Raw genomic sequence first — 13,470 nt, forward strand, 5'->3', positions numbered from 1 at the left:
TGTATAATTGCATATTTAATCCAATGGTTTGTCAGCGTTACCTGTGACCTTCAAAAACAAGCTGGAGAGCCAGGAGGCTGAGGAGGGGGGCAGTGTTACCCTGCACTGTGAGCTCTCTAAACCTGGAGTCCCTGTGGAATGGAGGAAGGGAACACAGGTGCTGAAGTCTGGAGAAAAGTACCAGATGAAGCAGAAAGAATCTGTGAGTGAACTCCTGATCAGCAAAGTAGTACCAGAGGACAGTGGAGACTACAGCTGTGTGTGTGGAGACCAGAAGACTACAGCCGGTCTCAAGATAAAGGGTAGGAGGCAGATTGGTGTCATTGAATAGCTACTGTATGTTCTGCTGAAGTTGTTCTGTACTGTCTTTTTTCACTGCCGTTATCAAGGTTCAAGTGTGAATCAGTAGATTATTTTCAAGAAGTTGGTTTGGTATAACGGATTTGATTGTGTTGAGTAGTTGTCATCATGGCTTAAGGATCGGCGTCCCGTCAACAGGACAGTTGTAAATCATGCAGCGCGTTATGTCAAGATCGCAGATTTTAGAGAACAACAAAATGTCGGTACATATAAGTGTTTTACATCGTCTGAAAGCTTAAATTATTGTTAATATAACTGCACTGTCCAAATTACAGTAGCTACTACTGCGAAAAAATACCATGCTATTGTTTGAGGAGAGCTCCTAACAACAAAACACTTTTTCACCACGATAGGTTTGATACATTCACCTCTGAAGGTGAAATGTGTACTTACATTCTGAAATCTTGCTCTGATTTATCCTCCAAAGGGTCCCAGAGATACCATGAAGTGTCATTTTGTTAGATAAAATTATTTTTCATGTCCTAAAAAGGTCCATATAGCATGCACGATCGATTTTGTATTTCCACCCGTTCACACTCGTTTGCAACGAAAGGAATCTGTGAAAATCTCACCCTAAACGTTGTTTCAACGAGTCAAATCACGTTCGTATGTATTCCTCAGAGATCCTAGAAGGTAACAAGACTTCACTATGTCATTAGGGGTGTAGTATATCCTATAGGACACCATATCTGGTCAGAGAGCGACGCCTTCATGGCACGCTGATGACGTGGGCGGTCATCACTTGAACGACTGTATCTTTGTCAAATAAGCACCAATCGGGTCAAACAAAGCTAGCTAAATAGCCAATGATCTGGGCTTTACGGGAGTATCCAGAAACCATGTATATGTCATAAAATGTAGCTACTAACCTTGTACGACAGCATGCCTTTTCATTTAGGACAACAATTGTAAGAATATTCAGAGGTATGAAGTGATGAGAACTGGTTGTTTTGCAAATGTTGAACTTATAATATGGCTACTAATACTTCGAAAGCTAAATTAAAATTCCAAGTATATAGATTTGACGATTTTCTTGCAGAGAAATGTAATATGAATGCGAATGTCTCCTTCATGATTTGCCCAAATGTACCTGGGGACTTCACACTAAAAGTCTTGTCGTTCACTCATACTTCAAGTTATCCATCTGAAGCGTTTCACATACACTGCTGCCATCTTGTGGACACTATCGGAATTACAACCAGAGTGATAGCTAGAACTGTGACCTTTCTCTTGCATTTCAAAGATGGTGGTAGAAAAAGACATGTTGGTTTTTTATTTGTATTTTCTTCTACCGGATCTATTGTGTTATATTATCCTACATTCAATTCACATTTCCACAAACTTCAAAGTGTTTCCTTTCAAATGGTACCAAGATAATGCATATCCTTGTTTCAGGGCCTGAGCTACAGCCAGTTAGATTTGGGTTTGTCAGTTAGGCGAAAATTGAAAAAAAGGGGGCTATCCCTAAGAATAATTTTGTATGTTTTATGATTCAATGTCAGCAGCAACTTCTGCAATGCCTGAAAACCCAGTGGTTAAGCTTAGAAGTATTCCCAGACATTTTTCTCTAACTGTCTCTGTGTGTTATCTGTCTCTGTTCAGTTGATCTTTGTGTCTTTGTAGTCTTGTGTGTCTTCATTGTGCTGATCATGTTGTTAGTCTTTGTTAGTGATCATTCTGTCTCTGTTTCTGTGTTTCGGTTCATTATTGAAGTAGCTGATTTTTAAACTGTGCCATTCTCATGGTTTTAGAGGATGCACTCATGTCTGATTGCCTCGTATCATTGGTTAGGCATATTGTTTTTCAATGTATTTTATATGGTTTATTTTGAATCCCCAGCCCAACCTGTTACATTCAAACACAAACTGGAGAGCCAGGAGGCTGAGGAGGGGGGCAATGTTACCCTGCACTGTGAGCTCTCTAAACCTGGAGTCCCTGTGGAATGGAGGAAGGGAACACAGGTGCTGAAGTCTGGAGAAAAGTACCAGATGAAGCAGAAAGAATCTGTGAGTGAACTCCTGATCAGCAAAGTAGTACCAGAGGACAGTGGAGACTACAGCTGTGTGTGTGGAGACCAGAAGACTACAGCCGGTCTCAAGATTAAGGGTAGGAGAAAGACATGTAATAACTATTTATCATACTGTATATGCAAAGCTGTTGTGCTTTCATCTCCGCGACGCCCTGTTACTGGTATGCAATGTTTCAAATGGAAGTTCAGTGTTTTGTCAAGTAGAATGTTTATTTTTATTTTTTAACATATGGGTGTCCAGCAATTGTTGATTAGGATGTTCATTTATTGGTTGACTTTGGCATGTTTTAGGAAATGTTATGTGTGTCTTTGTTTCTATCTCTGGGTTGTATCTTTGTGTCTGTGGGTAGTCTGTTTCAGTGTTGTCTGTGAGTTTTTGTCTGTATTGGTTTGAGTCATGGTGTTACAGATTGGTTGTCTCTATAATTTGTTTGTATTTGTATTGCTTTGTTCCTTGCTCCTTTGTGGGTGTTCCATTGACTATGCTACAGTGATTTTAGTTGTTCGTTTAAAAAAAATAGTTTAATTCAAAACTAACCACCTAATGGTTCGGTTCCACAGCCCAACTTGTGACCTTCAAACACAAACTGGAGAGCCAGGAGGCTGAGGAGGGGGGCAGTGTTACCCTGCACTGTGAGCTCTCTAAACCTGGAGTCCCTGTGGAATGGAGGAAGGGAACACAGGTGCTGAAGTCTGGAGAAAAGTACCAGATGAAGCAGAAAGAATCTGTGAGTGAACTCCTGATCAGCAAAGTACTACCAGAGGACAGTGGAGACTACAGCTGTGTGTGTGGAGACCAGAAGACTACAGCCAGTCTCAAGATAAAGGGTAAGAGAAAATTGATACATTCAGAAGTGCCTTTGTCACTTAATACATTTTAATTGAATATCACAAAAATGTTCTTATGTTCACAGGTGTAACCTTTGTTGTACTGTATTGAATGTTGTCTTCAAATTCATTATTTGTTTCTGTTTGTTTCTGTCATTTTATATGTGTTCTGAAATGGAGGAATGGTGAAGGCAAATAACCTTTTACTAAAATAAGGACAAATATTCAGGAAAATGCTACTTATCACCTTGGTGCATTTGAACGACAGTTGTGTTGGGCTTCATATTTGAACTCCGATGACATTATTTGCCGTTCATTTAATGAGCAAGGGACTTTGATGAGTACAAACACTGTTATCTCTATGTATTCTTCCTCAAGGTCAAATCATATGGGATGATATATAGGTCAACTTGAATCCCATCATATTGCGAAAAGCTTCCCACCATCGTAGCCCTAAAGGGTGAATGTTACACCAGCTGTGTTCTTAGTAGACTTGCAGTTATATTGTTTGCCTTGCCATTCAGTTGGATGTTTTATCACAGCTGTGAAGCCCCCAGCTACCCCAGCAGGATACCAAACTGGAAGAAGGTAGGGAGGGAAATGGACATGGAGAACCGTTTAGTTGTCTGCTTTCACTTACCATATGTGCAGTTTGTGTTGCTGCTTGGTCCTGATGATGGTGTTGATAGTCTTCGACGTCCTTTTACAGTGAGTGCATATGTCACTATGCTACAAGTTTGTTGTGGTTTGTTTGTTGAGCTAAAAAAAGGAAACAAGATGGGCATCTTTTTATAATTTGGATCAGTGTTGTAAACTGCTCTCTGTATTCTGTTTGCAGTCAATCCACATGTTCTTGAGTCTTTGCTCCGTTACTTCCGCTGTTCGCGGTTTTAAAGAAATCTCTTTATTTAAGACTTGTGTGGTACGTCCTTTGTTGCCAGTTGGTTCGGTATATCCCTCTGTTGGCTGTTTTTCTGTTACGGTCGATCTTGTCATCAAAGGTTTGGTTATGAGGTTTTGTATTCGAAGTTCAATGTTTTAATCGCAGCTCTGAAGCCTACAGCTCTTCCAGTAACTCCCAAACAGGAGGAGCCACAGAAGGAAGAAGGTAGGGAAGGACAAGGAGATCACGTTTGGTGTACTGCTTGGCCCTCTGTCTTCATGGTATGTCTGTAAGTGTTTTGTTGCTGTTAGTTTGTGCCGCTGTTGAATATTTTACTGTATGAGGGAAGATTTCTTCTCCCGCTTTATTTGTTGTTCATACTCTGGATGAATTTTCGAATGGCCTGAGGCGTTCTCTCTGTAGAGCTTTTCATCTGTAAGTTCATGTCAGGCTATGTGTCAGGTGTCAAGTTGTGTGGGCATTATTATGTTCTTTATGGTTGCTCATGTATGCTCCATCCATGTTGTCTGATGGTTTTCAGTTACTTTATTTGTTACGCATATTCTGGATACTGACTAGTATGAATCATCTGAGTTACAGGTGTAATTTCATATGTCTAGTGTCTGGAGACAGGTATCTCTGAGGTATCTCTACAGATTGTGCTCCGTCTCCTTTGTCAATCAAGGGCGTAGGGCGGTACTATTATAGTAATTTGCTTCTGATTAGCCAGCTGTAGTTTATTTTATCTGTCAAGAATAAACCCTTAACCAGGTTATAACTGAGTCTTAGAAACAGATATATACTACAGATAGTGTTTATTGCTGGGGTCCATCTTTCTATGTTTTAGGTGTGTATGTAAACCTTGTCTGTTCACAATGTCACTTTAGCTTAGTGGCCTGTCCTTGTTTTGCAGTCTCTGCTTCCCTTTGTGGGCTTGCCTTTTGTGAGCATACTCAGCTTAGAGTTGGATCTAAAGTGAAATGTTTCAACCCCCAGCTCCTCCAATCACTTCCAAACAACAGGAAACCAAAGAGCCCCAGAAGGCAACCGTAGAAAAGAAGACAGCGGTAGAATCCCATGGTAGGACAAGATGAGATATGCTCTCTGTTGAGATCCTTCTGGAGTTTAGCTATAGAATATTGAGTTATTTGTCGTAGCTTTGAAGCCTGCTGTTCCTGCTGCACTCAAATCAGAACCCCAGAAGGAAAAGACAGTTGAAAAGACAAATATTTCTGGTTACTTGTTGAAGAATGTTTTTTTTTTCTTTCTTTTTTCCCCCCACCTTTATTTAACCAGGTAGGCTAGTTGAGAACAAGTGATCATTTGCAACTGTGGCCTGGCCAAGATAAAGCAAAGCAGTTCGACACATACAACAACACCGAGTTTCACATGGAATAAACAAATATACAATCAATAATACAGTAGAAAAATCTATATGCTTTCATGTGCAATTGAGGTAGGATAAGAAAGGTAAGGCAATAAATAGCCCATGGTGACAAAGTAATTACAATATAGCAATTAAACACTGGAATGGTAGATGTGCAGAAGATGAATGTGCAAGTAGAGATACTGGGGTGCAAAGGAGCAAGATAAATAAATACAGTATGGTGATGAGGTAGATTGGATGGGCTATTTACAGATGAGCTATGTACAGGTTCAGTGATCTGTGAGCTGCTCTGACAGCTGGTGCTTAAAGCTAGTGAGGGAGGTAAGAGTCTCCAGCTTCAGAGATTTTTGCAGTTCGTTCCAGTCATTGGCAGCAGAGAACTGGAAGGAGAGGCGACCAGTGAGATATACCTGCTGGAGCGCGTGCTACGGGTGGGTGCTGCTATGGTGACCAGTGAGCTGAGATAAGTTTGGGCTTTACCTAGCAAAGACTTGTAGATGACCTGGAGCCAGTGGGTTTGGCGACGAGTATGGAGCGAGAGCCAGCCAACGAGAGCATACAGGTCGCAGTGGTGGGTAGTATATGGGGCTTTGGTGACAAAACGGATGGCACTGTGATAGACTACATCCAATTTGCTGAGTAGAGTGTTGGAGGCTATTTTGTAAATAGTTATTATGGTGTTTTGTAATAGTCTCTAAGCCTGTGGCCCTATTGCTCCTGCCACGCCCAAAACGGAGCCTCAGAAGGAGAGAAGAGGACCATGGTAGAGAAGAAGACCATGGTAGAAGCCTCTGGTAGAAAAAGATGAGCTACACTATTTATGCAAATGTATGTGGACACCCCTTCAAATTAGTGGATTTGGCTATTTCAGCCACACCCGTTCGTTTCTGACAGGTGTATAAAATCGAGCACACAGCCATGCAATCTCCATAGACAAACCTTAGCAGTAGAATGACCTTAGGATGCCACCTTTCCAACAAGTCAGTTTGTCAAATTTCTGCCCTGATAGAGCTGCCGGGGTCAACTGTAAGTGCTGTTATTGTGAAGTGGAAACATCTAGGAGCAACAACAACTCAGCTGCGAAGTGGTACAGTGGGCCACACAAGCTCACAGGACGGGACCACCGAGTGCTGAACAACACTCACTTCCGAGTTCCAAACTGCCTTTGGAAGCAATGTCAGCACCAGAACTGTTAGTCGGGAGCTTCATGAAATGGGTTTCCATGGCCGAGCAGGGCTCTTTTTAATGGTTCGGGCTAGGCCCCTTAGTTCCAGTGAAGGGAAATCTTAACACTACAACATACAATGACATTCTAGATGATTCTGTGCTTCCAACTTTGTGGCAACAGTTTGGGGAAGGCCCTTTCCTGTTTCAGCATGACAGCATGACAATGCCCCCATGCACAAAGCGAGGTGCATACAGAAATGGTTTGTCGAGATCGGTATGGAAGAACTTGACTGGCCTCATAGAGCCCTGACATCAACCCCATCGAACACCTTTGGGATGAATTGGAATGCCGACTGCGAGCCAGGCCTAATCACCCAACATCGGTGCCCGACCTCAGTATCGCTCTTGTGGCTGAACGGAAGCAAGTCCCCGCATCAATGTTCCAACATCTGGTGGATAGTCTTCCTAGAAGAGTGGAGGCTGTTATAGCAGCAGAGGGCGAACCAACTCCATATTATTGCCCATGATTTTGGAATGAGATGTTCGACGAGCAGGTTTCCACATATTTTTTATCATGTAGTGTATCTCTTGTTCGTTGAGCTCATACCTTTTTTTCTAGTGGGTCTGTTGAGCTCATACCTTTTTTCTAGTGGGTCTGTTGAGCTCATACCTTTTTTTCTAGTGGGTATGTTGAGCTCATACCTTTTTTTCTAGTGGGTCTGTTGAGCTCATACCTTTTTTTCTAGTGGGTCTGTTGAGCTCATACCTTTTTTTCTAGTGGGTCTGTTGAGCTCATACCTTTTTTTCTAGTGGGTCTGTTGAGCTCATACCTTTTTTTCTAGTGGGTCTGTTGAGCTCATACCTTTTTTCTAGTGGGTCTGTTGAGCTCATACCTTTTTTTCAAGTGGGTATGTTGAGCTCATACTTTTTTTCTCGCGGGTAAATGTTGTAGTCACATGAACTGCTACCTCTTTTGTCAATCTGTTCAAGTGAACATTTGTGGCTTTAGCATTGTGTGGCTCATTTTTTGCTGGTCTTTTGGTGTAGTCTCTTAGCCTGCTGCTCCTACCACCCCTAAACCGGAATCCCAGAAGGATGAGACGGTACAAAAAAGACAGATCTATTGCCTGTTGAGCTCATAATCTACCTGTGCATTGTGTTGCATTCACGTAGGATCTGGTGCTGTTAGGCCAACTTAATAAGCTGTTTTATCATTGTGGCTCATTTTCTAGGTCTCTGCTTCATTTTGTGGTCTTGTCCAGGTGTTGAAGTTAAGTTAAGGCTACCCCCCGAATTCGCTACATTGGTGTCCGAAGTGGGATGGCACCCCTGAGGCCATTGGAGAGGTGTGTACACATGAGGGACTTGGTATAGAGAAGCGTGGGGACACACTCTCCCAAGGAACGGGGTAATGTAGCGACCTCAAAGGATATATATATATTTTTTTAATGTATGTCTCCGAGCGATGTTCTATCGATTCCCAGGGTAATTTCATGTTTTCATGTGTATCTGAGCTATTGCCGTTCAAGCAGGTAGAAATTCGACCAGTATGACGTAGCATTACAATAAAGCTGCTTTCACCACACTGGAAGTTAATAGAAATACGACTTTGAGATCGCAAAAACGTCTATCATACATGTTAGATTTCAATACTGGCCAATGTCATAATGCGGGAGGTTGTCTTTTCTCGAATGAGCCATTGATCATATTTCTCTGATATTTCTACCTCGATAAATGTGTAATTTAACAGATGGTCCACCACATTTCTCCTACAGTATTTGTCTGCCTCTTCAGTCCAGAGTGCATTTCATGGTGTCGTTGCATGGCCGTTGTGAATGTCAGGCTCCACTCTGTGCGACATATCAACCTGTTGGTTGAACATGGTGAGATTGTAGACTCCTATATTGATAGTGCAGTTTTAGGCGATTTTACAACTAGCTACTTCACATGCTGATATTTACTTTGGTATTATTGTGTGTAGCTACATTTGCTTGCTAGCTAGCTAGCCAGACAGCCCATAAAGAGAGCATTGCATTGTGGGTTGTATAGTCGACTTGAGCTGCAACAGATTTCCACAATGATTTTCACATGTTGCTATTATAACGACAAAATAAAACAATGGTTCACAAAAAAAATATCTCACATATTACTGTTATTTAACATTGTAAAATGTAGAAATTTGTGGTTTGGGTGGATTTTTCCTTTAAACCAACACCTAGCGACACCCTCAAGGAGTTTGACCTCTTGGTGTAACGGTTAAGGTATAGGTTTGACGGTCGCTGGACCTGAGTTCGAGTCGAGGCTACCCCAAAATTCACTACCGTATGTAGGGGAATGTGGGGTAAGGTGAGCCAAAGGGTTAAATTAAGCCACACTTTTTTTCATGATGCTTGTATCTAAACCAAAGAAAAATCATTTTAAGATTGTTCTATATATCAGTTGGGGTCTCTATGAGGTCTTAAACCTAACATGGAAGTGGATCCTTGTAGCTGTGTGGGCTAATATAGTCAAAATGTTTGCCTTAGGTTAAGTTGAGCCATTGGTAGAGCCAATGGCAAGTTGAGCAAATGTATGTATTTTCTTCCCAGGATCAATGTAAGGCATTATCGCTGGGATATGAGTTAACAACAGGGCTTGGCCTAAAACTGCAAGTGTTTTTAAAAAATGACATAGTGCCTCCCGGGTGGCGCAGTGGTCTAGGGCACTGCATCGCAGTGCTAACTGCGCCACCAGAGTCTCTGGGTTCGCACCCAGGCTCTGTCGCAGCCGGCCGCAACCGGGAGGTCCGTGGGGCGATGCACAATTGGCATAGCGTCGTCCGGGGTAGGGAGGGTTTGGCCGGTAGGGATATCCTTGTCTCATCGCGCTCCAGCGACTCCTGTGGCGGGCCGGGCGCAGTGCGCGCCAACCAAGGGGGCCAGGTACACGGTGTTTCCTCCGACACATTGGTGCGGCTGGCTTCCGGGTTGGAGGCGCGCTGTGTTAAGAAGCAGTACGGCTGGTTGGGTTGTGCTTCGGAGGACGCATGGCTTTCGACCTTCGTCTCTCCCGAGCCCGTACGGGAGTTGTAGCGATGAGACAAGGTAGTAATTACTAGCGATTGGATACCATGAAAATTGGGGAGAAAATAAGATAAAAAATAAAATAAAATAAAAAAAATGACAGTGTTTGTTAGGTGTTAAAACATGCTTAGTGTTATTCTGCTCGTTGCCAGTGTTCTTCTGCTGTAGCCTATAGTTTGTATTTGTCAACAAGTGCATTGTTCATTGTTCATAATGAGCGGGCAGAATTTGTTGAATTTGGGCTGTGTGTTTGCTCATGTGCATTTTTAAATGCAAAAGTTATTAAACTCCTATTGTATCTGTAATAGTTTCTATTCATTCCATCTTTCAGTCGACAAAGTACACTCTTTATTGAAAAAATATTCTGTTGATTTTGGCACATTGCTACAAGTATTGTTTTGACTGGATAATTTGCGATGCTTCTAAATGATAGTCGATAGAAAGGAGCCTACACTGACGGTTGTCATGTGAATAGGTAAGATGTGTAGATCTGTGGACATTGGGCTTTGTTCGATTCCGTCTGGTTCGCTCAGGTGCGCAATTTTAAAGTTATGTTATGAAAAGGAAACGGTGGTAAAAGCCTGTGGTAGGAAAGGACACGCTTTCTGTTTCAGTAGCTTGCAGTTGTGGTGTATATATTTTTTTTCTTGCCCTTAAATGGGAAGCTACCGTAGGTCTTTATTTTGTTGTCTTTTCAAATAAAATGTTATTTGTCACATGCTACGTAAACAACATGAGTAGACTAACAGTGAAATGCTTACTTACGGATCCTTTTCCAACAACGCAGAGCTAAACAAAGATTAAAAAAATACACACAGAAATAGTGTAAATAAATACACAGTGAATAACGGATAAGAATAACGAGTAAAAAATAACATGGTGATATACAGGGAATACCAGTCCTGAGTTGAAGTGCAGGGCGACGAGGTAATTGAGGTAGCTATGTACATACTGAATACTGTAGGTTGGGGTAAAGTGGGGTAAATTACTAGGCAACAGGATAGATTTAGCTTTGTTGTCTATTGTTGACCTTGCAGGAGTGTACTTGTTGTGGATTCTTTGTAGTTTGATTCTGATATTCTAATGGTATTCTGCATACAAAATATCAAATTTAGTCAGAGACCAGGACTCTTCATGCAGTGCTGTACACAAATCATCTTGGTTATGTGTAAACCCATAGTTCAAATCTCACTTCCAAGGTGGTGGTGGTGGGTCACACACCAAATCCTTTTTACAGCTGCTGGTCTGGACTGATGGACACCAAGCAGAGGAGAGTGCATATATAAATGGTCATTGAAAGTGTTTACCATACATAGAGACATCGTTCCATTGGGAACATCTTCACCATATGGTTTAGCAATATCTCTTTTTGAGGCATTGTAACAGTGAATGCAGCCTGCAGATACTTTTTTAACCCTTTAATTTCTCAGCTCTTCCAGTCATATTCAAACAAGATCTGCAGAGTCAGGAGGTTGAAGAGGGGGGCAGTGTTACCCTGCACTGTGAGCTCTCTAAACCTGGGGTCCCTGTGGAATGGGGGAAGGGAACACAGGTCCTGCAGTCTGGAGCAAAGTACCAGATGAAGCAGAAAGATTGCAGTGTGGAACTCCAAGTCTGTGATTTGAAACCTGAAGACACAGGAAGCTACCACTGCAGGACTGGAGACACAGAGAGCTCAGCATACCTGAAAGTCAATGGTAGGATGATGAAGACCTTTTCACTGCTGCCCCGTTCCTCACTAGCACAACACTTAAACTGGAGCACCACATGTATTAACAATAAACAGTTAGTCAAAGTTAAAGTTATGGAACAAAACAGTTACCTTGGAATAATGCCTACCATTTTTTATTAAAGCTTTTTGGATCTGTAGACTTATAATTCATTTTTGGGGATTTTTATTTGTCAGCTCTCCCAGTCATTTTCACTAAAGAGCTGCAGAACCAACAGGCTGAAGAGGGGGGCAGTGTTACCCTGCACTGTGAGCTTTCTAAACCTGGGCTCCCTGTGGAATGGAGGAAGGGGGAGGTGGGTCTTTGCCCCTGTGCCAAGTATGAAATCATCCAGGAAGGGCACAGCGCTAGGCTAGTCATCCAAAACTTAGACCCAGAAGACTCAGGCAGCTACACCTGTGACAGTGGTGACCGGAAAACCACAGCACACCTTGCTGTGAAGGGTAGGCTGAGAAAAAAAGTATTCTGTTTTAGCAGTTGTGCTGTTTTGAAACCAAATTCCTTTGTGTATTAATTGTGGTTTGGGGGCATAATTCTGCTCTCAAAACGTTTCACTATCTCACCTCTCCCAACCTCTACCGTTCTTACCTAGCCCTGCCCGTTTACTTCAAAACTCGACTACAGAATCTAGAGTGGAACGCAGGTGAGATCGCCATCCTCCGCTGTGAGATCACCAAGCCTGGGGCCAGCGTTGTCTGGAGCCGGGGCGACAGGGTCCTGGAATCTAACAACAAGTATCAGCTGAAACAGGAAGGGGACATTGTGAAGCTTATCATCTATAGCCTACAAGGGGCTGACTCTGGGGAGTATATCTGTGACACAGGTTACCAGAAGACCTCCTCCATGCTCACTGTACAGGGTAGGGAACAAGATGAAAGTCTGCTATTGTCTTCTGTCATTCTTCTCAATCATTCTCTCTACACACCTCTTGAATCATGGCACTTATCTTCTAATTCACTCTATCCCTACCAACCACTTTCCATCCTGAGAGATTCCCACAAGACTAATGTCACGCTAGGCTTTAGAGGACCAAAGGCCTTAAAGGGCACGGAATTAAGGCTTGGGGATCTTCATACTTTTCTTCAGTCACTTAAAACTTCCTATGTCCTTCATACCCTTCACGCATCTTCCTCTACACTTCTACCGTCATAACCATTCCACATGAGCGCTCTGCTGTTAAGGGAAATGGTCTGTCTCACACTTCCATTTCATCTGTTTTCTGTGTTGACAGGAGCAACCTTGTGTCTTTTTCACAACCGTACTCTTAACAGTTGTCTCTGTACTGTAACTGTACTGAGTGTACATGGAAAGGTGCCCTATTTCTGTTGGCACCTAACCATTAACACCATATAGACATTAGCTGTCCTTTAGAGAAAGATTCACATCTAGCCAGTAACAACACATGACTGGCTTTATCAAACAGACGTGGAGGTGACCATAGTGAAGGTCTTGAACAGCTGTTCGGTGCACGAGGGGGAGGATGTCCACTTTGAGTGCCATCTGTCCCACGTTGATGCCAAGGAGGTCCAGTGGAAGCTTGCGGACGTCCCTCTGCAGAACAATGAAATGAACCTGATCCGTGCCCAGGGCAAGGTGCACAGCCTCACCCTCAGGGGGGTCACCCAGGCCGACTCAGGCACAGTCACCTTCACCGTGGGTCACCATACCTCCACCGCAAGCCTGACCGTCCGAGGTAAGGAGCCAAAACCCGTTTTATACCCTGTCTGTTTAAGATAAGGGGTACATTAGGCCTATTTATATATATATATATATATATTTATATATGTATATATATATATATACATATATATATATATACATACATACATACATACATACAATTGAAGTCGGAAGTTTACATACACTTAGGTTGGAGTCATTAAAACTTGTTTTTCAACCACTCCACAAACTTCTTGTTATCAAACTATAGTTTTGGAAAGTCGGTTAGGACATCTACTTTATGCATGACACAAGTAATTTTTCCAACAATTCGAGTGGGTCAAAAGTTTACATACACTAAGATG

General features: G+C 42.4%; 1 protein-coding gene across 6 annotated transcripts in view; it reads left to right on the forward strand.

Annotated features, from left to right (window-relative positions):
• obscnb (obscurin, cytoskeletal calmodulin and titin-interacting RhoGEF b) overlaps positions 1 to 13,470 on the forward strand; it is a 96,406-nt gene that overhangs the window by 46,430 nt on the left and 36,506 nt on the right. For 4 of the 6 annotated variants that reach the window (XM_055883582.1, XM_055883583.1, XM_055883584.1 and 1 more), the window contains exons 37-43: positions 36 to 302; positions 2,200 to 2,466; positions 2,951 to 3,217; positions 11,147 to 11,413; positions 11,623 to 11,889; positions 12,039 to 12,305; positions 12,870 to 13,139. In XM_055883582.1, the coding sequence (XP_055739557.1) occupies positions 36 to 302; positions 2,200 to 2,466; positions 2,951 to 3,217; positions 11,147 to 11,413; positions 11,623 to 11,889; positions 12,039 to 12,305; positions 12,870 to 13,139 (1,872 nt within the window). The remainder of the gene's footprint in view (positions 1 to 35; positions 303 to 2,199; positions 2,467 to 2,950; positions 3,218 to 11,146; positions 11,414 to 11,622; positions 11,890 to 12,038; positions 12,306 to 12,869; positions 13,140 to 13,470) is intronic. The other 2 variants (XM_055883587.1, XM_055883588.1) reach the window with 2 other exon arrangements.

Source organism: Salvelinus fontinalis, chromosome 26 (assembly GCF_029448725.1).
Source record: "Salvelinus fontinalis isolate EN_2023a chromosome 26, ASM2944872v1, whole genome shotgun sequence".
NCBI lineage: Eukaryota > Metazoa > Chordata > Actinopteri > Salmoniformes > Salmonidae > Salvelinus > Salvelinus fontinalis.